At 40.8% G+C, this 24780-nt stretch overlaps 1 protein-coding gene and 1 non-coding gene across 12 annotated transcripts in view; one reads left to right on the top strand and one right to left on the bottom strand.

Annotated features, from left to right (window-relative positions):
- VWA3B (von Willebrand factor A domain containing 3B) overlaps positions 1-24780 on the bottom strand; it is a 174552-nt gene that overhangs the window by 75650 nt on the left and 74122 nt on the right. For 10 of the 11 annotated variants that reach the window (XR_011490444.1, XR_011490443.1, XR_011490440.1 and 7 more), the window contains 4 exons: positions 22064-22202; positions 20879-21010; positions 13759-13857; positions 5022-5204 (listed from right to left, as the gene is read on the bottom strand). Coding sequence is in view for 1 of the 11 variants with exons in the window: in XM_070474633.1 (XP_070330734.1) it covers positions 5022-5204; positions 13759-13857; positions 20879-21010; positions 22064-22202 (553 nt within the window). In the remaining 10 variants the exon portion in view is untranslated. The remainder of the gene's footprint in view (positions 1-5021; positions 5205-13758; positions 13858-20878; positions 21011-22063; positions 22203-24780) is intronic. The other variant, XR_011490445.1, reaches the window with a different exon arrangement.
- On the top strand, positions 7967-8073 carry LOC139031796 (U6 spliceosomal RNA). Its single transcript, XR_011484301.1, has one exon. It is a non-coding gene; the product is annotated as a U6 spliceosomal RNA (small nuclear RNA).

Below are 24780 nucleotides of genomic sequence, written 5' to 3'. Positions count from 1 at the left end.
GACAGCCTAATCGAGGTGTGGCAGAAAATGAAGAAGAACTAAAGAGCCTTTTGATGTGAGTGAAACAGAAGAGTAAAAAAGCTGGCTTAAAACTCAACATTCAAAAAACTATCATGGCATCCACTGCCATCATTCATGGCAAACAGAAGAGGAAAAAAGTGGAAGCAGAGACAGATTTTCTTTTCTTGGGTTCCAAAATCACTGTGGACAGTGACTACAGTCATAACATTAAAAGACACTGGCTCCTTGGAAGGAAAGCTATGACCAACGTAGACAGTGTTTTAAAAAGCAGAGATATCACTTTGCCGACAAAAGTCCGTATAGTCAAAGCTATGGTTTTTTCAGTAGTCATGTACAGATAGCTGAAGAATTGATGCTTTTGAACTGTAGTGCTGGAGAAGACTCTTAGAGTCCCTTGGACTATGAGGAGATCAAACCAGTCAATCTTAAAGGAAATCAACCCTGAATATTCATTGGAAGGACTGATTGCTGAAGCTGAAGCTCCAATACTTTAGCCACCTGCTGAGAAGAACTGACTTTTTGGAAAAGACCCTGATACTGGGAAAGACTGAAGGCAAGAGGAGAAGGGGGCAACAGAGGATGAGATGGTTGGATGGTATCACTGACTCAGTGGACATGAGTTTGAGCAAACTCCAGGAGATAGTGAAGGATAGGGAAGCCTGGTGTGCTTCAGTCCATGCGGTTGCATGACTTAGCAACTGAACAACAAACTGAATGTATGTAAAGTGTACCATTTGAATAGTTTGACATTCACACTTGTGAAATCACCTCTGCAGTCAAGATAATAATTATATCCATTACCCTCTATAAAGTTTGTTTGTATCCCACTGTAGATCTGCCCTCCCTCTTAGCCCCTGTTCAAAAAACAAGCAGCTATTCATCTACTTTCTGTCACTATCAGTTTCAATTTTCTGGAATTTTACTTGTCTGTTTATTTTTTTCAGCAGGTCTATATGTATTTTCAGCAAAATACCCATAAAGTTTACTATTTTAACCATTTTTAAAGTGTGTTCACCTCAGTAGCATTAAGCACATTTACGATATTGTGCAACCATCACTATTATTTAGTTCAAGAACTTTTTAAATTACCCAAATGGAAACCCTTACTTATTTTAAATTAATTTTTATTAGAGTATAGTTGCTTTATGGAATTTTATTTAAATGGAATCATACATTATATCATCTTTTCATGTCCAGTTTACTTTACTTTCATAATTATTTTGAGATTCACCCATGATATAGCATGAATCAACAGTACATTCATTTTTATGGCTGAGTAGTATTCAAAATCACTGCAGATGGTGATTGCAGCCATGAAATTAAAAGATGCTTATTCCTTGGAAGGAAAGTTATGACCAACCTAGACAGCATATTAAAAAGCAGAGATATTACTTTGCCAACAAAGGTCCGTCTAGTCAAGGCTATGGTTTTTCCAGTGGTCATGTATGGATATGAGAGTTGGACTGTGAAGAAAGCTGAGCGCTGAAAAATTGATGCTTTTGATCTGTGGTGTTGGAGAAGACTCTTAAGAATCCCTTGGACTGCAAGGAGATCCAACCAGTCCATCCTAAAGGAGATCAGTCCTGGGTGTTCATTGGAAGGACTGATGCTGAAGCTGAAACTCCAGTACTTTGGCCACCTGATGGGAAGAGTTGACTCACTGGAAAAGACCCTGATGCTGGGAGGGATTGGGGGCAGGAGGAGAAGGGGACGACAGAGGATGAGATGGCTGGATGGCATCACTGACTCAATGGACGAGTTTGAGTAAACTCCAGGAGTTGGTGATGGACAAGGAAGCCTGGCATGCTGTGATTCATGGGGTCGCAAAGAGTCAAACATGACTGAGTGACTGAACTGAACTGAGTATTCAATTATATACCAAATCCAAAATTTAGTCACCTGTAGATGGACATCTGAATTTTCAGGTCTGAACTATGATAAATACTAAAGCTATGAGCATTTGTGCACAAATCTTCATATGAATATTTGCTTTCATTTCTCTTGGGTCAGTGAACAAGAGTGGAATGGCTAGATCATATGGGTGGTGATGCTGAACTTTTCAAGAAATGACCAAACTGTTTTCCAAAATGATTGCACTAGTTTACATTCCCATTAGTAATATATGAGAGTTCTAGTTCCTCCATATCATTGTAAAAACTTGATAAGGTCAGTTGTCTTAATTTTAGCCATTTTAATAGCGTATAGTGGTATTTCATTATGGTTAATTGTGTTTCCCTAATGATTAATGTTATTAAGCATCCTTTCATGATCTTGTTTGAAGTGCATTTATCTTCTTTGGTAGAGTGTCTGTCCAAATCTTTTGCCCATTTTTTGTTTCCTTGAGTTTTGAGAAATCTTAATATATTTAAGATTATATTAATAATCTTAATATATTCTGGATACAATACAATACAATGAATACAATTCAAAACATTTTCTCCAAGTCTACAACTTATCTTTTAGTTATCTTAGCATTGTTTTTTAAAGAGAAACTTAAAATTTTGATTAAATCAAATTTATTGAGTTTATTGCTTTATATGGACTATGTTTTTGATATCCTAATAAAATTTTTTTTGGTCTAACACAAGGTCTCAAAGGGCTTTTCATATGTTCTCTTCTAGGAGGGGAAAAAACCTAGGTTTTACATTTAGGTCCATGTATCATTTTGAGTTAATTTTTGATTACAGTGTGATGTATGGAGCAAGTTGTGTTTATTTTATCCAGTTGTTCCAACACTTGTTGGAGAAAAAAAGACATATACTTTCTCCACTGAATTGCCTTTGCATCTCTGTTGAATGAAAATCAGTTGTCCACATATGTGTTAGTCTATTTCTGGTTTTGCTATGCTGTTCTGTTGATCTATAAATCTGTCTTTACACTAATACCACCCCGTCTTGATGACTATAGCTTTATACATCCTGAGATCAAGTAGTATTAGTCTTTCAACTTTGATTTTCTTTTTCAAAGCTATTTTGGCTATTTGAAATCTTCTGAATTTCTATGGAATTAGTTTGTCAATTTTCACTAAAAAGCCTGCTGAAATTTTGATTAGGAATGTGGTAAGTCTATTTTTTTCTCTTTTAGTATTCTTTTTATTTTCATATAAATTAATGTCCTAGAAAAATTAAAATGAAAACACTAAATACAGTACTGCACACAGCAACCTCTGTTAAATGTCCTATTATAGCACTGAAGAAGGTCACATACACACGGAATGCACTTGGAGGGACTGAAGGAGATAGTAAGATGGCAGAATAGCAACTTGAGAACCACTACTTGGTCTGTGCATGTCAACTACAGATTGAAAGGCAAAGGAACGACTTTACACAAATACAAACATAGATACAATTCAGGTATTCTTTTTGAGAATGCACATTCTAACACTGTGATGTCTTCTAATCCATAAACAACATACAACCCTCAATGTTTTATAGTTTTCAGTGACAGGCCTTTTACATACTTTGGCAAATTTGTCACTACATGTTTCATATTCTTGATGAGATTGTAAATGATAATTTTTATTTCAATGTTTATTGTTCTTTGCTAATATGACATTTTTGTATGTTATATGTTGACCTTGTAGGATACTATAATCTAGCTAACTTCAATTATTAGTTCCAGTAGCATTTTTGTATACTCCATTGGATGTTAAATGAAAATACAGTTCAACTTTATTCTATTTCAGAAGGCTTTTCTGTATATATACTACGTAATATATATACCTAAGTATTTCATTTTGGAGGAAATACTAAATTTCAATATTTGATTTTGAATTCTGTATGTTTATTTTTACTTTATCAAAATGTGATTGAATTTTATGTGCTGATCTTATAACCAGTGAACTTGTTGAACTCAGTTAATAGTTCTGGGAGTTTTTTGGTAGCTCCCTTGGAGTTTTATTTGTTATGTGCAAATAGGGACAGGTCTATTTCTTCCTTTCTAATCTGTATGCCTTTTATTTCTTTTCTTGCCTTGTTGTCTTGGTAGAGCTTCCAGTAGTATGTTGAATGTGAGTGGGGAGAGTGGATGCAGCTAAATTCCCTGGAGATGGATTGGCCTGTTCATGTTTTGCATTTAAGATTTTCTAGACAGAAGTAGAGCAGCATTTGGCTGCTCCCACTATTGAGGCAAGACCTTCCTTTAAACTTTACCCAATACCCATTGGATTATGAGGTTTTCTAGTCTAGCTGATGGGAGTGGGCACTGCCCTCTGCTGAGCTCAGAGAACTGGTTCATCTGATCTTTTGAATGAGTCATTTCCAGACTCTGGTATTAATAGTTTCTCACATGTAAGCATTGATCAGTGTTGTGGCTTGTCCTGGATTAAAGTCTCTCCTTAGAACAGACAATATGAAACACGTTCTCTAGAGAGGCACACTTGAAATGCACAGCTTCAGGCCAAAATTGGAGGATTGGGGCATAGAATTTTATTTACTTTCTTGTATTAGCGCATTAGAATGAATTGTTTTGTCAGATGGTCACATGGTTATACAGCCTAATGAATTAGAAGACAATTACTTAGCAAGTGAATTTTTTTTGAAACTTTCCCACAAATATGTGCAAACAGGCAGTGGTTAACAACCCCTATGTATGGACCTCCAGGGTGTTTGTTCCTAAAGCTTAGCAAAATGTTGGTAATTGTTAAATTTGACTGATAGGTACATGGTCTATATACTCTTCTACTTTTGCATTTGTTTGCAACATTCCATAATAAAAAGCTTGGAAGAAAAATGAGATCTATTAGGATTCCTGGGCCTCTGTGCCTGGAGCTTGATTTAGTATAGCTTGGTAGTGGGACTCGGGAATCTGAATTTTCACAGGTGCCCTAGCTCAGGTGGTCCTTAGGCCACCACAGTTTGCAGGACACTAGCTGTTAGGTGATTTATTTTCTCAACTTAGTTGTCCTTATGGTTGCTGTTTTCCCCATCATTGTCCACAGACCTCCAACCATTAGTGCTCAAGTAAGTGAACACTCTCTGCTCAGCTCATGAAGCTCTTACCTGAACAGCCTCTGGAGTATAGGGATCCTTGCAGCCAAAATTATAAGAATGAAACTCTCCTCCAGTCAAAGAAGCAAGGTCTTTCAAAAATCCATTTGCAATCTCATCATTGTAACAAAAGGAGATGGTGTAAATAGGAATTTTCTGAAAAACTTTGACCTGGTCCATAACCATTTCAGGTGACTGAAATGATACATTTTGAGGGAGAAGAGGGGAGATAGAGAGGAAGAGACAAAAAAAAAAAAATATGTGAAAGTCCCTAGTATTTGTTCTAGATAGTGAAATTCTCAATTAGTAATGCCTTATATAGTGGAGAGGGACTTCTTGGGAAGGTGTCAATCCAATTCGGCTGACAAAGCAAACTGCCAGGTGGTGAGAGTGACTCAACGCATGCCCTCTGGGCTCACAGTTGCTGTGGGAAAAGTCTGGGAGAAAGATTTGACTAATCCAATTACTCAATTTTAGTGCACCTAAGTCTAGAATCCATGCTTTTAAAGGGTTGGACCTGATGGCTCAGATGGTAAACAATCTGCCTGCAATGTGGGAGACCCAGATTCGATCCCTGGGTTGGGAAGATACCCTGGAGAAGACAAAGGCTACCCACTCCAGTATTCTTGTGGGGAGAATTCCATGGACAGAGGAGCCTGGCAGGCTACAGTCCATGGGGTTGTAAAGAGTTGGACATGACTGAGCAAATTACACATATATACACATAATTTTGAGCAGGGCTTTTCAGATGGTGTTAGTGGTAAAGAACTTGCTTGCCAATGCAGGAGACATAAGAAACTCAAGTTCAATCCCTGGGTCAGGAAGATCCCCTGAAGGAGGTCATGGCAACCCACTCACTCCAGTATTCTTGCCTGGAGAATCCCATGGACAGAGGAGCCTGGCAGGCTACAGTTCACGGGGTCATAAAGAGTCAGACACGACTGAAGTGACTTAGCATGTATGCATGCACATACTGCTGGACACTTAAAGTACTGAGTCATGGGTGAGACATCCTGGATACTGGGATTCTACAGAATGAGGCCACAGGATCTTGGGGTGGCTTCCAAAGCTTCTACTCCTAAAAAGCAATGTCCAGCTTTGGATATCTCAGAGTGAAAAAAGTGGTATCTCAGAGTGAAAAAAGAGACATTTATTTAGGGTCCTTTCATGTTCTGAGCACTCTGTTGGGGATATAATACTCCAGTTAACCCTCTTGTGACAGAGTTTTGGAAAGATTACTAGTTGCCCACCTCTCCTTTTTACTGTCAGAGACCTGGTTTTCTTTTCAAGGCAACAACAGACTCAGTTAAAAACAAACATACAAACAAAACAAAACACACATAAAAACTCATCTTCTGACACTTTTTTTTTTTTTGCAGCTAGGAGTGACCACATGACCCAGGTCTATCCATTGAAGTTTCAAGGGAAAGTTTTTTTTGCCAATAAAAAGATAAAGACTTAACAAAAAAAAGCTAATGTCCTTCCTTTTTCCACCCCTGCCTCCTGGAAAATGGACACTCTGCTTAGGCATGAAGCAGCTGTCTTGTAACCATGAGGGTGGATGTCAAACACAAAAATCAGGTGAACTAGAAAGTTTAAAAGAAGCCTGTTTTCTTGGAGAAATCCTTGAGTAGCTGTATAACCTAGACTACCTACCACCAGGCTTCTTCTTCATAGGAATATAAATCTCTCCATTTCAGTTACCATTTGTCTTCTCTCCTGCTTTTTTCTCCCAGTAATATGAAATCCTAATTGGCACAGTAGGTATGGATTCCACTTAAAGATGGAGAAACTGAGGCTCAGAAGGACTAAGCTTCCTAGGGTCACCAATCTTTTAAGTGGTAAGACTAGATTCAAAGACAGATTTTAGTACTAGAAGCAATGCCAGATTGTTTTCCCCTGCTTGCAATAAAGACTGTCACTTGACAAGGATCGACTCTCTGTAAACATTACCAGACACACAGGGAAGGTGAACTGATGATTTGCCCTGCTGCCTCTCCACCAGCACCACCACACCCAGCTCAGTGCCCTCAGAAGCTGCCTCTGGTTGTCTTGCCCTCATTGCTTCTGTATTTCTCAGTCCCTCTTTGACTGATTCAACTTGCTGGCTCTTTTAGCCAGTTCCCACTCTCCACCCCCAATTCCTATTCTTTGACTATTAACACTTCCAAAATGCTTCCTATGAACCCTGGGGAGGTGGGGTGATGAGGGAGGAAGCCTCTGGACTCACCACCTGCTGGCCTTGAGCAGCTCACACGCTGCTCAGGGAGGTCTCATTCCAGCCACTACATACACATGACTTCGGTCTCTGTATTTGGTTCCAGTTTTGAGCCTCCCCTTGCCCATAAGCCCGACTGAGTGCCTAACACACACACTGCCCATAAGCCCACCCCACTTCTCCTCTCTTCTCTCCTCTCCTCTCTGCCCATTAGCTGGTTCCAAACCAAACAGCAACCTAACCTAGCTGAGGGCTGACCCCATCTGTCTTGACAACTTCAAGGACAGAGCAAATCTCTCTCTGCTGCCTGCCTCTCCTTCAACCTAGCTTCTACTGTGAGCACTTACCATGGACCAGGCACTAAGAGCTCTGCTCTGCTCTCCCTGCATCCCCTCTACAATCCACCAAGGAAGGTACGATAATTATTCTCATTTCTTACCAAGACTCCTCACCACTGGCCCTCATCCCTACATACCAGACTGGAGATATCAGACCTAAATTCTGTTAATTTGATGTGATAGGTTTTAGCTAGAAATTGCTCCTATATTGGGGCTTCCAAGGCAGCTCAATGCTAAAGAATCTGCCTGCCAAGCAGGAGATGCGGGTTCAATCCCTGGGTGAGGAAGATGCCCTGGGAAAGGAAATGACAACCCATTCCAGTATTCTTGCTTAGAGAATCCCATGGACAGAGTCTGGTAGGCTGTAGTTTATAGGGCTGCAAAAGAGATGGACATGACTTGTGCTCGCTTCGGCAGCACATATACTAAAATTGGAACGATACAGAGAAGATTAGCATGGCCCCTGCACAAGGATGACACACAAATTCGTGAAGCATTCCATATTTTTCACGTGCACCCCAATGTTCATTGCAGCACTGTTTATAATAGCCAGGACATGGAAGCAACCTAGATGCCCATCAGCAGACGAATGGATGAGGAAGCTGTGGTACATATACACCATGGAATATTACTCAGCTATTAAAAAGAATTCATTTGAATCAGTTCTAATGAGATGGATGAAACCAGAGCCCATTATACAGAGCGAAGTAAGCCAGAAAGATAAAGACCATTACAGTATACTAACATATATATATGGAATTTAGAAAGATGATAATGATAACCCTATATGCAAAACAGAAAAAGAGACTCAGATGTATAGAACAAACTTGTGGACTCTGGGAGAAGGCGAGGGTGGGATGTTTCAAGAGAACAGCATCAAAACATGTATATTATCTAGGGTGAAAGAGATCACCAGCCCAGGTTGGATGCATGAGACAAGTGCTCGGGCCTGGTGCACTGGGAAGACCCAGAGGGATCAGGTGGAGAGGGAGGTAGGAGGGGGGACCGGGATGGGGAATACATGTAAATCCATGGCTAATTCATTTCAATGTATGACAAAAACCACTGCAATGATGTAAAGTAATTAGCCTCCAACTAATAAAAATAAATGGAAAAAAAAAAAGAGTTGGATATGACTTAGCAACTAAACAACAACAATATATTGACTTCCAGCTGAGATATTTGGGGAGGGACATTAATGTTGATTTAGTGCTGACATTGTGGGTAGCATTTTCATTTTCATATGTTACCTGACATATAAATTTATTTACTCACTGTCTACATGCTAAGTCACTTCAGTCATATCCGACTCTGTGACCCTACGGACTGTAGCCCACCAGGCTCCTCTGTGGAGAGGGTTGCCATACCCTCCTCTAGGGGATCTTCCCAACTCAGGGGCTGAATCTGCATCTCTTATGTCTCCAGCAGTGGCAGGTGGGTTCTTTACCACTAGTGCTACCTGGGAAGCCTGAAAAGCTTTGTGTTGCTCACTATCTATCTCCCCATAAAACAGAAGCTTTGCTGAAGGCAGTCGCCTGGTCTGTCTTGCTCTCCACCGTATCCTAGATTGATAACAGTACCTGGCTCATAAAAAGTGTTCAGGAAATATCGATGGAATGCATTCACAAGAACATCATAGCAACCCTGTAAGGAGGGGGCATTAGCTCCAAGTCATGGATGAGGAAACTCACTTTGGGGACATTTGCCCAAGGTCATTCAGATGGGCAGTGCAGGTGATGAGCTCTAACCCGGGTCTCTGGCTTTAAAGCTATTTATTTCGATCAGTCCTGACAGCCCAAGAGACCACAAGCATGAGAAAGTCCGCTACATGTATTGTTGTGAGCCCCCAGCCCACATGCAGTCCCAGGTAATGTTTGCTAAACTGGCACGAGGTTCCAGAGGCCAGCGAGGTGGTAGAGAGCTGGGCAGAGGGTGGGGCTGCATCTTAACTGCAGAAGGAGCTCGATCTCTGCCAGGGAAGACAGCATTCCTGTCCTCCTGCCCCCCACCCGCAGCCCCCAGGGATTCTCCTCTGCTGGTGGGTGTCCTCACAGCTTTGACAAGAAGACTCAGTAGTTGAAGAAAACCTTTTCTCCCTGCAGCCTGACTCTCCCTGACTCTTCTCGGATGATAAGTGGAGCTACTGCAGTAGCTCAGATGGAAGGGCTTTGAATGCGGAAGCCGCTCCCTGCGTAATGCCCATATGACTCCTTAGTCAATTCCCTTCAGAGGCCCTGTTGGTCCCTAAGATGAGATCCCTAACCTGAGACACTCGCCCTGGTGCCTTGTCCCTGAATCTAAACAGGTGTGTGGCCAGATGTCCCTTTCACCACAAAGGTCAATTTGGGGTGACAAGAAAGGCAGGAATGGTTCTCTCATGGTCTGAAGGAGGTTGGTTTGTACAGGGGGAGTCCCCTGTGCCTTCCCCTGCCCCTACCTCTCATATACCCCACGTGGGTCCTTATTACACATCTGTTTTTGTTTAAAATGATGCAGTTAACTTCCTCGCGTCCATTTTCTCAATTTTTGCGAGAGTGAGGCCCTAACTTCAAAGAAATCCCCAAACAATCACAGCCAAATGTGCTGGTCTTCTCTAGCAAAGGCCCCACGGTGTCCACTCACCCCTATAGATACTCAGCAAAGGACACCTAGTGGTCCCAGGTTAATGAAAACTAGTATTACTAGAACTCTTTGAACTTGATTAAAGACTTGGCTTCCATATAATTCTGCCCTGGACATTTTTAATAAACAAGCAGTACGGTGATGTCCATGTAACGGAATCCCGAATAGCATCTCTGTGTGTTCTTCCAAGTAGAAAATTCTGCTGAGTACTGGGAATGATAACATTGGTCTTACCTATTCAGGTCCTACACAGTCAGTGAAAATTAAAAAACAAATGGAGATTGAGTACTACATTTTAATGTCCTCTACATAGAACATGAATATCAAATATCCATTTACTTTTTTGAGAGAATCTGAGGGGCAATACAAACTAAATAGACTGCATGTGGGGAAAGGGCAGAGACGAATATGAAATGCCTGAATGAGAGTTTATAAATCACTATTTTAGTAATTTATATATTCCTAATTCCAGCTCATCCACATCCCTAGTTTCTCATCATTAACTGGACCACAGACCCTCTGAGAATCCAGGGAAAGCTACTTACTTTCTCTCCAGAGAAATGTATTTAAATATAATTTAAATATATTTTTTGGAGATTCCAATTTAAATATAGTTTTGGGAGATCCCAGATCCTCATAAGCCTGTGATGAACTCCAGTCTAAGCATCCTTCTTAACACATTGTTGGTATAGTGTTACTTGGCAAATCCTCTTCAAGGGCTATATGGCAGGATCTATCAAAATATATATCTTTTTACTGAGAACACTTCTCAGAATTTATGCTACAGATACACTCATACAGGTGCAAAATGATATATGTGCACAGTTACTTTTGCAACCTTGAATAGAAAGATTGAAATAACCTAAATGTTCATCTCCAGGGGACATTACTAAGTAGCTGTGTGATGGAAGAGTAAGCAGCTATTAAAAAATGTGGAAGCTCTTTATGAGACGATATTAAGTGATCTCTGAGGTATATTGTTTTATTTATTTATTTACAAAAAAAATTTTGGCCAAACCCTAAGGCATACGGTATCTTAGTTCCCCAACCAGGGATCAAACTCAGTCTCCCTGCACTGGGAGGCAAAGTCTTAACTACTGGACTTCCAGGGAAGTCCTCTGCTTTATTAATAAAGGTTCAGAATTGTGTGTGTAATATGCTGCGTGCATGTGTGCTAAGTCATTTCAGTTGTTTCCAACTCTTTGCAACCCTATAGACTGTAGCTCACCAGCCTGCTCTGTCCATGGGATTCCCCAGGCAAGAATACTGGAGTGGGTTACCATGCTCTCCTCCAGGGATCTTCCTGACCCAGGGATCAAACCTGTGTCTCTGGCACCTGCTGCACTGGCAGGCAGGTTCTTTATCACTAACTCCACCTGGGAAGCCCATGTAATATGTTACCATCTATATCTTTTAAAAAGGAAATATATATAAACATTTATCTGTTTGCATAACAAACTATCTCTCAAAGAAAATAAAGAAACTAGTAATCTACATTGCCTCTTAGGTGATGAACAGGAGGTAGGAGGGAGAATTTTCTCTACATATCCTTTTATACCTTTGTAATATGTACCATGTTAATGTACTACTATGCAAAAATTAAATCAGAAGGTAGTTTTATTAAATCTATGTAACTTAATATGATGCAGTCATTGAGAATGATGTTTCAGAAGAATATCTTATGACTTGGAAAACTGGCACATATTAGATGAGAAAGGGTAGAAAATTGAATTATGAACTACTTATACTTACCTCTTATCCTTCCTTATGATTATATGCCTGCCTATATTTTCTAAATTGCAATAAAATCAGTTAGCATTTATTAAAAAGAAAAAGACTCCTTGTCCAGATGACTTGCAAGTCAGAATCTCCAACCTACGCCTTCTCCAAACGCCAGCCCCATACTTACACGGGTTTGGACAGCCATGAAATCCAGGTGGCTCAAGCTCAGCTTCCTCCACTGGCAGCCCCTAAGTCTTCACCTTCTTTAGATGTCAGTCAGTCAATAACAATCACTAGACAAATGGAATCAGTCATCTTGGCCCCTTGCTCTCTTGGTCCTTCCCCAGCCCCTCGCCTCCTACTCACAAACTGACCAAGTCCTTTGGCGCCGCCCCTGTGGTCTCGCCTCTGGCGGGTTTCTCCCTCCAAGTCTGCTGCTCCTCCCTGAGGCGGGGCCTCACCAGCCCTCACCAAGGTCAGGTCTCTCCCTGGCCCTACTGAGGCGTATTTATAACAGATAGATGGAGGGGCTTTCTGCTCCTGAGAGTGCCCAGTGAGGTAAAGACCACCCTTTCCGTGTGACACTCGAGGACCTTCACGGTCTCTCCCAACTGAACCTCAGAGACTCGGCCCTGACACTCTTCTATCACTGCTGTTGCTCTCGGGGTGTCACCCTGAGCAGCCCACATGCTTTTACACCTCTGTTCCTTCTGCCCAGGATACCAGCAATCTCCTCTGTTTAAAAAAACTCCTTATCTTCCTTTCAGACACAGCTAAAGCATGCCCTTCTCAGTGGATGCTTGCCTGGTCTTCTTTCCACCTTGTACAGCAGAATTCATCACTGTGTTCCCATTCAATCCGTAGCCTAGGCAACCCTACTCCCTGTATAGTATCAGAATTCACTGTACATGCTAGTACACCCTCCAACATGTAAGCTCCCCTAGAGCAGGACATTATTCATCTTTGTAGCCTCACACCTTGGCACCAGACAAGGAGCATAAACAAAGCACAGTAAACTGCCTTTGAGTAGAAAATACAGTGAAATTGATAGGAAAATCATCCCAAATAAAATTTCACTTTATATACAATTTCTTGGCCACAAATCTAACGCTGCAGTAAAATCTGGTTGTTTTAGTATTTAAGCCTTGGACTGTTTGACACAGGATATTTTACAATATTTGCCTAGCAGTCTTCACATGCAGACACTTCACAATGAAGGAAACAAGTTGATACTAATTCACTTCAGCGGTTAATTTACATTGTACTGGCCCGCACATCCGTATATTTATTTAATGCCCAGAGCATTAGTCTTTCATTCACAAAGCTCAAAAGAAGATGAACAGACTCCACTAAAACTTTTCAAATATTTTCCAGTCAGGCTAAACAAAACAAAGAACATTTCACCAGAAAGGCATGCTTTTGTTTAAATGATTACTAAGTTAAAATTAGGGGTAAAACCAAGGACATTGTGCAGTGACATGTTTAGATTCAGTGTCCCCAAAGGAAAAAAATCAAAAAGATTTCCTTGCTCTTAGTTTATAATAAAATATAAACCAGCCTTCCATGGAAGGCAGACATTTCCTTTCATGGGGTTGGTCTCCAGGCCTATGGGAGTGCTTCAAATTAACCAGACAACACTCAGTGTCACATAAATTTTCCTCAGTGTTGTAGTGGACAAAGGAAATTCTCAATGTGGATGTGTGTTTTACCTCACTTCTGGGTCCCTAAGTTAAGCAAGCATCGTCAACAGCTTTTTGGTGGCAGTGAAAAAGGTCTCCCAATTCTCACTCTCAGCTTTCACTTTCAGGGGATTAGTGAGTCTGTCTTTGTTCCCAACTTTGATAAGTACCTGATCAGGTCTCCCATCTGTCAAAAGGTAGATTACTTGTGTTTCCTCATCAGCAAAAGCAATTTGCAGGGCACTCAGGGTGTTTGTGGAACTTCCAATCTACAGAAAAGAGAGAGAGAGAGAGACACATACCAAGTGTATACTTCAATCTCAAAAAAAGATCTCACAAACAAGTGTTATTTATTCTCTGCCTCCAAAAAGAAAAGAAGGTATTTGTGAAATAAAAGATAAATTTAAATTATACTGAGATAATAATTTCAGCCCAGGAATTCCAAGAAGTAGAATCCTTATGTATCATAAAAGCATCTATGCAGATAGTCCCAGGAGAGCTAGAAGCTGGGACAATGGATTTCCTGTCCTGATGACAGAGCTCTTAATTCAATTTTATCTTTGTGTGTTTCTGCGGGAGGCACTAACTCAGTTACTGTTCATTCAGCTGTCAGCATGGCTTAAACACACAGCCTGAATACACCGGGTGGGGACCATGTTTGTTTTCAACCAGGATTGATTCATGACACCCAATATTCAGCAAACACAAGTGTGGTGTCATGAGCAATCTGGAGGTACAGGAAGCTGTAAAACTGTAAAATTCCTGCAGCTCTGTCCAGGGGGATGGAGAGAACTGTCACTCCATAATAAAAAAGAGCCAGACAAACAGCCAGTATGTGACTTTTGTTACATGCATGAGAGGGCTCAGATCATAGGGCAACCAACTGGCCCCAAATCTGGGGAGAGGTGGGCATCTGGAGAGTCAGGGGAGATGCAAGCCCTGGCTCCTGGGACAGGATGCAGCCAGACACTGAAGGAGAGCTGGGCTGGGTGGCTGGTGAACTGGCAGAAGCTGTGGGTATATATTGGCAAGAGACCACAATATGGGGGCATCAGTGCTCTTTTCTTTTTAAAATTGTATTTATTCAATATTTAACCAATGTTGTTTGTTTACCCCCACCCGGCTGCGTGGGGTCTTTGCTGCTGCATGCCGGGTTTCTCTAGCTGCAGTGAGTTCTCACTGTGGTAGCTCCTCCTGGGTGCACAGGCTCTGGGGTGAATGGGCTTCGGGAGTCATCGGGCATGGGCTTAGCTGCCCCATGGCAGGCGGGATCTTCCTGGACCAGGGATCGAACTGGTATCTCCTGCACTGCAAGGCAGATTCTTAACCAGGGGAATGCCAGGGAAGCCTGGCATCAGTGCTCTCTGGAAGACTGTTTCACCACAAACCCCACAGGGTAGTCACAGGATAGACTGAGAGAGCCTAGAGAAAGTCTCCTTCATAGGGCAGAACTGTGGAAGAGATTCAGTGACACAGGAACATCCACAGAGACCCTGTCCTCTCTCTCCCTGCAGAACAAAAGCTTTTGTGTGTGTGTTTGAGGGAAAGGGCAGTAACGAACATACTCATCCTCAGGGTGCTGGTCAAAACCCAAGAAGGCTGGGGAATGGAAGAGGAAACAAAGAAGTCCCTACACCTGTGGAAGGAGCAGGGCTACGTTCTGGGCTCAGAGATACTGACAAAGCCACACCCTTGGGACTCCTGGACACCAGGCCCGACTAACACTGAGTCTTATTCAGAAAACACCATCCCTGTTACTCCCCTGGAAACATCAACTAACAAGCAACCTGCAAGAGAAAAGATCTCTCTGAAGCCCAGTGTGAAGGGAAAAATCAAAAGCTGAGGGTGGAGCAGACAACCTTCTGGTACATCATCTCTCACCCTAACACAAAGCATCACTACAATAATGTGAGGGGTATGGTGCAAACAGACCAACCTCAAACCCAGTCCAACTCTTAATTAGATTAATTTAACCCACCCCACAAAAGAAAGGCACGCTCTTTTCCAGGCATAAAAAATATTTATCTCAGTATCAATATACTGCATATGATGTCCAGCTCTTAACAAAAAATTTGTTGTTCACTGTTCAGTTGCTAAGTCATGTCTGACTCTGCAATCCCATGTACTGAAGCACTCTAGGCTTCCCTGTCCTTTACTATCTCCTGGAGTTTCCTCAAACGCTGTCCATTGAGTCAATGATGCCATCGAACTATCTCTGTCACCCACTTCTCCTGCCTTCAATCTTTCCCAGTATCAGGGTCTTTTCCAACGAGTTGGCTCTTCATATCACCTGGCCAATGTATTCAGCTTCAGCAAAAAATAAGCATATCAAATAGAACATACAACATACTATCAAGAGACAAAGGTACTCATCAGAAACAAACTCAGATGTGACACAGATGCTGAAACCATCTGACAGAAAATTTAAAATCACTGTGATTCAAACATTAAAACTTCTAATGGCAAAGGTGAACAACATTCAAGGCCAGGTGGGTAATTTCAGCAGAGATGGAAATGCTAATAATAAAAAACACAGTAAGGGGACTCCCCTGGTGGTCTAGTGGTTAAGAATCCACCGTGCAATGCAGGGAACGTGAGTTCAATTCCTGGCTGAGGAACAAGACCTCACACGGCACGGAGCAGCTGAGCCCCTGAGGCACAGCTATTGAGCCCGCGTGCTCCACAGCCCAGACATCTCAACTGGAGTCTGTGTACTGCCACCCAAGGGCTTGATGCAATGAAGACTGCATTCATGCACGCATTCATGATGCAGTGGAGATCCTGTGTGCTGCAATAAGACCTGACACAGCCCAATAAATAAAAATAAATAAGTTTAAAAATAAACAAACTAAAAATGGAAGAGGAATATGAAGAAATCTTTCAAAGAGTTCAAAGTGCAGTTGTCTCTATATGTCAACAGGAATTGGTCCAGGACCCTTTCTCCCACAGATACCAAAATCTGCAGATGCTCAAGTCTGTTAAATAAAATGACATAGTGTTTGCATATAATGGAATCAAGATTGCTGGGAGAAATATCAATAACCTCAGATATGCAGATGACACCACCCTTATGGCAGAAAGTGAAGAGGAACTAAAAAGCCTCTTGATGAAAGTGAAAGAGGAGAGTGAAAAAGTTGGCTTAAAGCTCAACATTCAGAAAACTAAGATCATGGCATCTGGTCCCATCACTTCATGGGAAATAGACGGGGAAACAGTGGAATCAGTGTCAGACTTTATTTTTTTGGGCTCCAAAATCACTGCAGGTGGTGACTGCAGCCATGAAATTAAAAGGCACTTACTCCTTGGAAGGAAGGTTATGACCAACCTAGATAGCATATTAAAAAGCAGAGACATTACTTTGCCAACAAAGGTCTTCTGGTCAAGGCTATGGTTTTTGCAGTGGTCATGTATGGATGTGAGAGTTGGACTGTGAAGAAAGCTGAGCGCCGAAAAATTGATACTTTTGATCTGTGGTGTTGGAGAAGACTCTTGAGAGAGTCCCTTGGACTGCAAGGAGATCCAACCAGTCCATCCTAAAGGAGATCAGTCCTGGGTGTTCATTGGAAGGACTGATGCTGAAGCTGAAACTCAGTACTTTGGCCACCTCATGCGAAGAGCTGACTCACTAGAAAAGACCCGGATGCTGGGAGGGATTGGGGGCAGGAGGAGAAGGGGACGACAGAGGATGAGATGGCTGGATGGCATCACTGACTCGATGGGCATGAGTTTGAGTAAACTCCAGGAGTTGGTGATGGACAGGGAGGCCTGGCGTGCTGTGATTCATGGGGTCGCAAAGAGTCAGACATGACTGAGTGACTGGACTGAACTGAATACACAACCTCCCATTTACTTTAAATCTTCTCTCAGTTCAGTTCAGTTCAGTCCAGTCGCTCAGTCGTGTCCGAATCTTTGCGACCCCATGAATCGCAGCACGCCAGGCCTCCCTGTCCATCACCAACTCCTGGAGTTTACTCAAACTCATGCCCATTGAGTTGGTGATGCCATCCAGCCATCTCATCCTCTGTCGTCCCCTTCTCCTCCTGCCCCCAATCCCTCCCAGCATCAGGGTCTTTTCCAGTGAGTCAACTCTTCCCATCAGGTGGCCAAAGTACTGGAGTTTCAGCTTCAGCATCAGTCCTTCCAAAGAACACCCAGGACTGATCTCCTTTAGGATGGACTGGTTGGATCTCCTTGCAGTCCAAGGGATTCTTAAGAGTCTTCTCCAACACCACAGATCAAAAGCATCAATTTTTCAGCGCTCAGCTTTCTTCACAGTCCAACTCTCACATCCATACATGACCACTGCAAAAACCATAGCCTTGACCAGATGGACCTTTGTTGGCAAAGTAATGTCTCTGCTTTTTAATATGCTATCTAGGTTGGTCATAACCTTCCTTCCAAGGAATAAGCGCCTTTTAATTTCATGGCTGCAGTTACTATCTGCAGTGATTTTAAATCTTCTCTAGATTACATATAATATCTAATACAGTTTAAATGTTTTGTAAATGGTTGCCAGTATGCAGCACATTTGAGCTTTGCTTTTTGAGACTTTCTGGAATTAAAAAAAAAAATCCATCTGGGGTTGGTTGAATCCATGAATGAGGAACCTGTAGATACAGAGGAATGACTGTAAGTTCAAAATAGCCAAGGAAAGAATTAGTAAACATGAACATAGAGCAATAGAAATTATCTAAACTTAAAATGCAAAGAGGAAAAAGAACAAAACAGAAAAGAGCATCAGAGAGCTGTGGAGCAAATGGTCTGATACATGCTTAATTGGAAACAAAGCAGAAAAGGGAAAAAGAGGGTAGAAGAAATATTTGAAAAAATAATGGTTGAAAATTTCCCAAAAACAATGACAGATATAACTCCATGGACCCAAGGTGGTCAGATAACATCAGGTAGGATAAATAAATGACCTAACACTCTGCCAGTGTGGTAGCTAAGAAAGCCAGGTAGTGAGCTGGGACTTTCATCCCCACCAACTGTAACATGTCCTCCCTGCTCAATGATGTCCATTCCCACTTAGCAGTGAAAAGGTGATCCTCCCCATCAGGTTTCAACAGAGTTCCAACGGGGAACCTGAATTTCAACCTGCACCTGGAAGTATGAGGCAGGGCCCACCTACTATGTCCCTGACAGAGCAGTGTCAGACAGTGCCAACTAAATAGGAGGTTAGAATAATATCCAGAGTCTCATAAACATAAGACAAAAATGTCTAGGATTCAGCTGATAAACACTCCTTCATACCAAGAACCAGGAAGCTCTCATTCTGAAATGAAAAAGATGATAGCAACAGCAAGAAGACAGAGATGTTAGAATTATTTGATAAAGATTTTAGAGCAGCTGTGAAAAAAAAATGCTTCAACTAGAAATGACCAACGATCTTAAAACAAATGAAAACTAAAAAACATCAGCAAAGAAATAGAAAGTCTCATGAAAAAAATAAAAGACATGAAGGAGAACCAAATGGAACTTCTAGAACTTAAAAATACAGTAACTGAAATTTTATAAATTCTCTGACCTATGCCAGCTGACCACAGCTCAGTGATATCAGCACATTCAGAACACCTGGGTAGTGTCCTGAACTGACTTGGTTGATTTCTGAACCAAATCAGTCCAAAGACTAACAGTGGAATCTGGTGTTCTTGAAAATGAATTTTACACATTCAGTAAGCAAGCAAAGGTACTTCAGTGAAGGTTTTTGAAGAGAACATAATCACAGTGCAAAAAATGATCTGACATATTTTTAGCCACTTAGATGAGATTGATTGTATTCATTAGTGATTTTTATATAAAGAGGAAACTGCTAACGTTTTTATCCAATGAGAATACATATATAACATCCTGTTATCACAAACTCTAAATTAGCAGGCTCTGAATTAAGGTATTTCCTGTTACCTAGAGTCATAAAAGAAACTTCAATGGATAATCCTGGATGTTTAACAAGCTGAGAATGAATTTAATACTCTTTTCCAGCATATGGTGGCCGGTTAGGACAAAATGTTACAGACATTATTCCTTATAGAACAGATTTCCTCCTCCCATTATTTATTTATTTAAATTACTTTATTTATTTTTGTTGTGGTGTATGGCTTGTGGCATCTTAGTTCCCTAACCAGGGATCCAGTCTAGGCCCTTGGCAGTGAAAGAACAGAGTCTTAACCACTGGACCACCAGGAAATTGCCCCTCCTCTCTTTTTAAAAAGAAAAAATTTTAATTTATTCATTTACTTATTTTAGGCTGCTCTGTCGCTGTGCATGGGCCTTCTCTAGCTGTGGAGAGTGGGGGCTGTTCTCTGCTGTGGTGCACAGGCTTCTCGTAGCAGTGGCTTCTCTTGCTGTGCATCATGGACTCTAGAGCTTGGGTTTAGTAGTTGTGGCACAGGGCCTTAGTTGCCCCACAGCATGTGGGATCTTCCTGCATCAGGGATTGAACCCATGTCCCTTTGGCAGGTGGATTCTTCCCCACTGGACCGCCAGGGAAGTCCCCTTCCTCTCATTTGAAAAAAAAAAAATCCCAAAGGAGCTCCAGAACATCCCAATGATAGTGCAAACCCTGCTTGTTCATACCCAGGGAGTTCCACTAATGGCCATGTGTAGCTCCTGTCAAATCTGGAACTCTAATTCAGGCAACTAATCATTTTAAAGTTATTTATGATCCATATTTGACTTTTTAAGAATAGTCCTTGGTCTCAATTTTAGTATATCTTAAATATGTAGAATGCTATGTGATTCTAAAAAAAGAACTTTTAAAATGAAGGTAAGTTCAAGACAACAGAAAAGTTGAGGAAAGGGAAATTCTTCCCAGTAATCTGTGTAGATATAAAGTTCTCCAAGTAAAACAGACCTCTGAAGAAGTGATTTTACCTTTTTATTACATTCTGCTGCCCTATCTCTGTCCTGGCTTTCAGCCCTAACCACTCATATTATACTGTGTATTTCCACAAGTTCATTACTTTTGAGCAAAATCCACTATTTAAAATAGCTGTAATATATCATTTGAAACAAGCATGAAGCCTCAGAAGAAATAAATATGAATGTTTAACTAAAAAACCTATATTTTGAAATTTGTTTTCATACAGGGGCTGAGACTTGAGCTGAGGGCAATGTTGTCAATAGAAGCCTATCTAAATGTTAGATATCGTCTAAAAAGATTGGATTAACACGACCTTTGTAAGTAAAACAAGTGTCTATGTGAAGCCATGGCCAACCATGGAGTTCAAAGCAGTTTCTTAAGCATTTCTATCCTGATCTCTGTTCTTCTCCCAGACCCAGCCTCCTCCTTACCTTAACGTCTCTAATCCAGGCCTGGGCCCCTTTCAGATTCTCCTCATTGATTTCAACAAGTTTTTCCTGCCAAGCACTGGCTTGAGCATCAAACTGCACAAAATTGAATTTCCTTTTATGTTTCAACTGTTCCTGTAAGGGATAATTATTATTTAGTAATAAAAATCATTCAAGTGTGAGAAGGGATTAGGACAGGTCATTGTTTGATACATTTTAATCACTATGATATCTCTTTTCAGTTGTAGCAGCTAAAAATTACATTCAATAGAGAAAAATCTTATCTAGTACAAGAGGCGTTTAAATAAAATTTACACACAGTTTAGACATTAAACTTTTACAAATGTATATATGTATGAACATATATCAGTATAAGTTTATATATATATATATAATATTACATTATTTTTCTTTAACACTGACATTAATGGTATATTGAATATGCACACTAAATGCAACATGCTTAAAGAAAAGAAGAAATCCAAAATAGTGTCATCACTTGGTCAACAACTTTTTGGCAAGGCCATCATTACAGTTGCAGATTTGTTCACTTGCCTTCCATCAGTCCATATTTCTCCAGTAGAAGTTCATCAAATTAAAAATTGTGTTTTGTATTTGTCAAACACACCCTGCAATTGTTTTCTATGGTTCATACTCACTTGAACACCACTAACTCATGACAGTACCCATTTATAGGTGTGGAAACTAGGAGGCAGGGAGTGTTAGCAATCTGCTTCAGGTTGCACAACTCAGAGGTGGCACAGGTGGAATAAGGACCAGACGCTCCTGACCAACAGCCTGCCCTCCCCCAACACATCAGTTCTGGGGCCAGTACATGCAGCATCCCCAACACTCACTGGAAATTTAAAATAAACACCACCAGCTGAAGAGTACCTGGAAAATAATGAACGCATGTGCATGCCACAGATTTCAGGATAGAGCAGACCTGGGATGATGGACATAGAAATTCACTTAGCAGTCTGTACATTACAGGAAGGACCCACTGACCCAAGGATCTACTTGCAAAGAATGGATGACTCTCACTGGCAAAAAGGATCCTTTTTCTGAAGTGGCTTTCCTGTGGATTTCTAAGTACAAAGCTGGCCTGAGCATCTCTTATAACCACTGCATGTCATGACTGGTGAAGATGTACTCATGATGCACAGGTGCCCAGGTGCCTGATCTTACCTGTATGAGCTGGATGACCTTGCTCTTCACCAGGTCCAGTTTCCCCTTCATTGAGTGAGACGTGTCAATGAGGATGTAGACACAATCACTAGGCACTTTTCCAAAGAGGCCTCGACTCCCATCCTGTAGCCATTTAATCCTGGGCAGGAAATAGTTGAAAGTGAATGCTTAGAGCCTGTGGCACTGAGAACATCTTCCTAAGAACTTTATGATACATCTACAGAGGGAAATCAATAGGGCATAAAAATAAATCCAATACTAGGCTCCAAAGCCAAAAGTAAATTATTTCCTGTCATCTGATATTTTGAGGCCTTTAGCTATGACTTCAGACCATTTATTCTTCTAACCCTGCTGACTGCAGTCAAGCTAGTAATGCCAGCACATTCCTGAAGCTTGAATGAAGCTTATGGATAGAATCAAGCATACCCAGATCCCAATAATAATCAAGTGCCACAATGTTGTGTAAGCAGGACCGCTTCTGTGGTCCACGCTCAGGGTCCCATCACAGATGTAAATGGTTTAGGAAGTTCATGGTGCAGGCAAAGTGTGGAAGAGAGGGCAGGGCAGACATAAAAATACTTGAAATTGAGTTCAGAGTTCAGCAAGCCCCAACAACTGGACTTTACAGGGCAGAACACTGAAGAGAGTGCTGCAAAGGAGAGAAAGCGGGTTGGGGGGTGATGGAAGAGAGACAGAGAAGGACAGAGTGTGCTCCAGACGTCTGCAGGAGGGTTCTCGAGAGATTTTGGCTAAGTCATGATCAGGGCATGCAAGTGAAAAAACTACTGAAGTCAGAGAATAAATCACCAAAAAAGGAGTAGCTGGGCCAATCCCTCAGAGCTTACACAGGCCTGGGAATAGCTCATCTTCCAAGCAGTCAGAGTGGAAAGGCCTCCATAATGTATGTGGCATCAAGTAAAGTCCTCATAAGGGTATTGCTTTAGTAATAAGACCAAATGAATCCTGGACCAAAATGCCTCCTCGTTAGCACTATGCTAACATAACTTAAAAGCAAGTCCCAGAGTAACTTAACTGCACTCCAAGTAACTTATCTGCATCGCATAACACACATTTAAAAAATATAACAAAATCCAGTTCCCAATAATGTTACATTCAAAATGTATGGCATTCAGTAGAAAATTATCAGGCACACAGAGAAGCAGGAAAATATGATTCATAATCAAAGAAAAACAGATCAATAGAAACAGACCTCAAAATGACACAGATGATAGAATTCTCTAAAAAGAATGCTACACAGCTATTATAAACATAACTCATATGTTCAAGAAGATAAAGTAGGAATAGAATGAGGAGAAGAATGGAAGACATTAAAAAAAATCCTGAGGGAAAATATACTGTATGCTATTAATAGTAAAATAGACACTAGCAGAAGAAAAGATCAGGGAACTTTAAGAAAGACATAGCAAACAGTTAAAAATAAAATACAGGGAGAAAAAGGTTTAAAAAATATAACAGAGGACAAGCAACCCATGGAACAATATCAAGGAGTCTAACATATGTGTAATTAGAAACTAAAGTGGCGGGAAAGGGGATAGAAAAATATTTGGAGAAATACAACCAAACATTTCCAATTTTGATGAAAATACACCTACAGATCCAAGAAGCTCAAAGAACCCAAACAGACAGAAAAAAAAAAAAAAGATACCAAGACACATCATAATATAATGGCTGAAATCTAGTAATAAAGAAAAAAATCTTTAAAGGAGCCAGAGACAACATAAGAATAATAGGTGATTCCTCATCATAAATTATGCAAGTCAAAAGAGAATGGAGAAAAAATTTTAAGGTACTGAGAGATGAAACTGTAAAACTAGAATTCTATCCTTAGCAAAAATATCTTCCAAAAATAAAAGTAAATTCAGGAGTTTCTCAGACTAAAACAGCTGAGTAATTCATCACCAACAGACGTGTGCTGGATCTAAACAAAAAGAGTAAAGAGCAACATACATGTCAAATACGTGTATAAGTATAAAATACATTTATTCTCATTTTGAGTCTATTTACAAGACAATAGATTATAACGTACTTTGGGCTTATAGCATAAGTAGAAGTTAAGTGTAGAACAACAATAGAAAACACCGATAGGGAATGGAAGTTGGAAGACTTTCATGATATACATGAAGCAATACATTATTATTTTAAGGTAGACTGTGATAAGTTGGGGCTTCCTGGTAGCTCAGGGGTAAAGAATCTGCCTGCAATGCAGGAGCTGCAGGAGATACAGGTTCTGTCCTTGGGTCGGGAAGATCCCCTGGAGGAAGGCATGGCAACCCACTCCAGTATTCTAGCCTAGAGAATCCCATGGACAGAGGAGCTATAGTCCATAGGGTCACAAAGAGTCGGACATGACTGAAGCAACTTAGCATGCTTGCACATGTGATACGTTAAAGACTTATATTGTAAATGCTAAAGTAGTCACATCATAACAAAACAAAACAAAGAAGTAGTTAATAAGTCAATAGTGGAGATAAAATGGAATCATAAAAAAATCTTCCAACAAAAGAAAGCAGAAGAAGTTAAAAAGGGAAGAAAGAACATGTGGGACAAATAGAAAACAAATAGCAAGATTTTAAGTTTAAATTCAATTGAATCGATGATCACACTAAATGCAAATGATCTTAACACTCTAACAAAAAGTCAGAGATGGTCAGATTGGATTAAAAATAATATCTCTATATATTCTACCAATGAAAGGC

Source organism: Odocoileus virginianus, chromosome 2 (assembly GCF_023699985.2).
Source record: "Odocoileus virginianus isolate 20LAN1187 ecotype Illinois chromosome 2, Ovbor_1.2, whole genome shotgun sequence".
Taxonomy (NCBI): Eukaryota; Metazoa; Chordata; class Mammalia; order Artiodactyla; family Cervidae; genus Odocoileus; species Odocoileus virginianus.
This window is presented reverse-complemented; position numbering and strand designations above follow the sequence as displayed.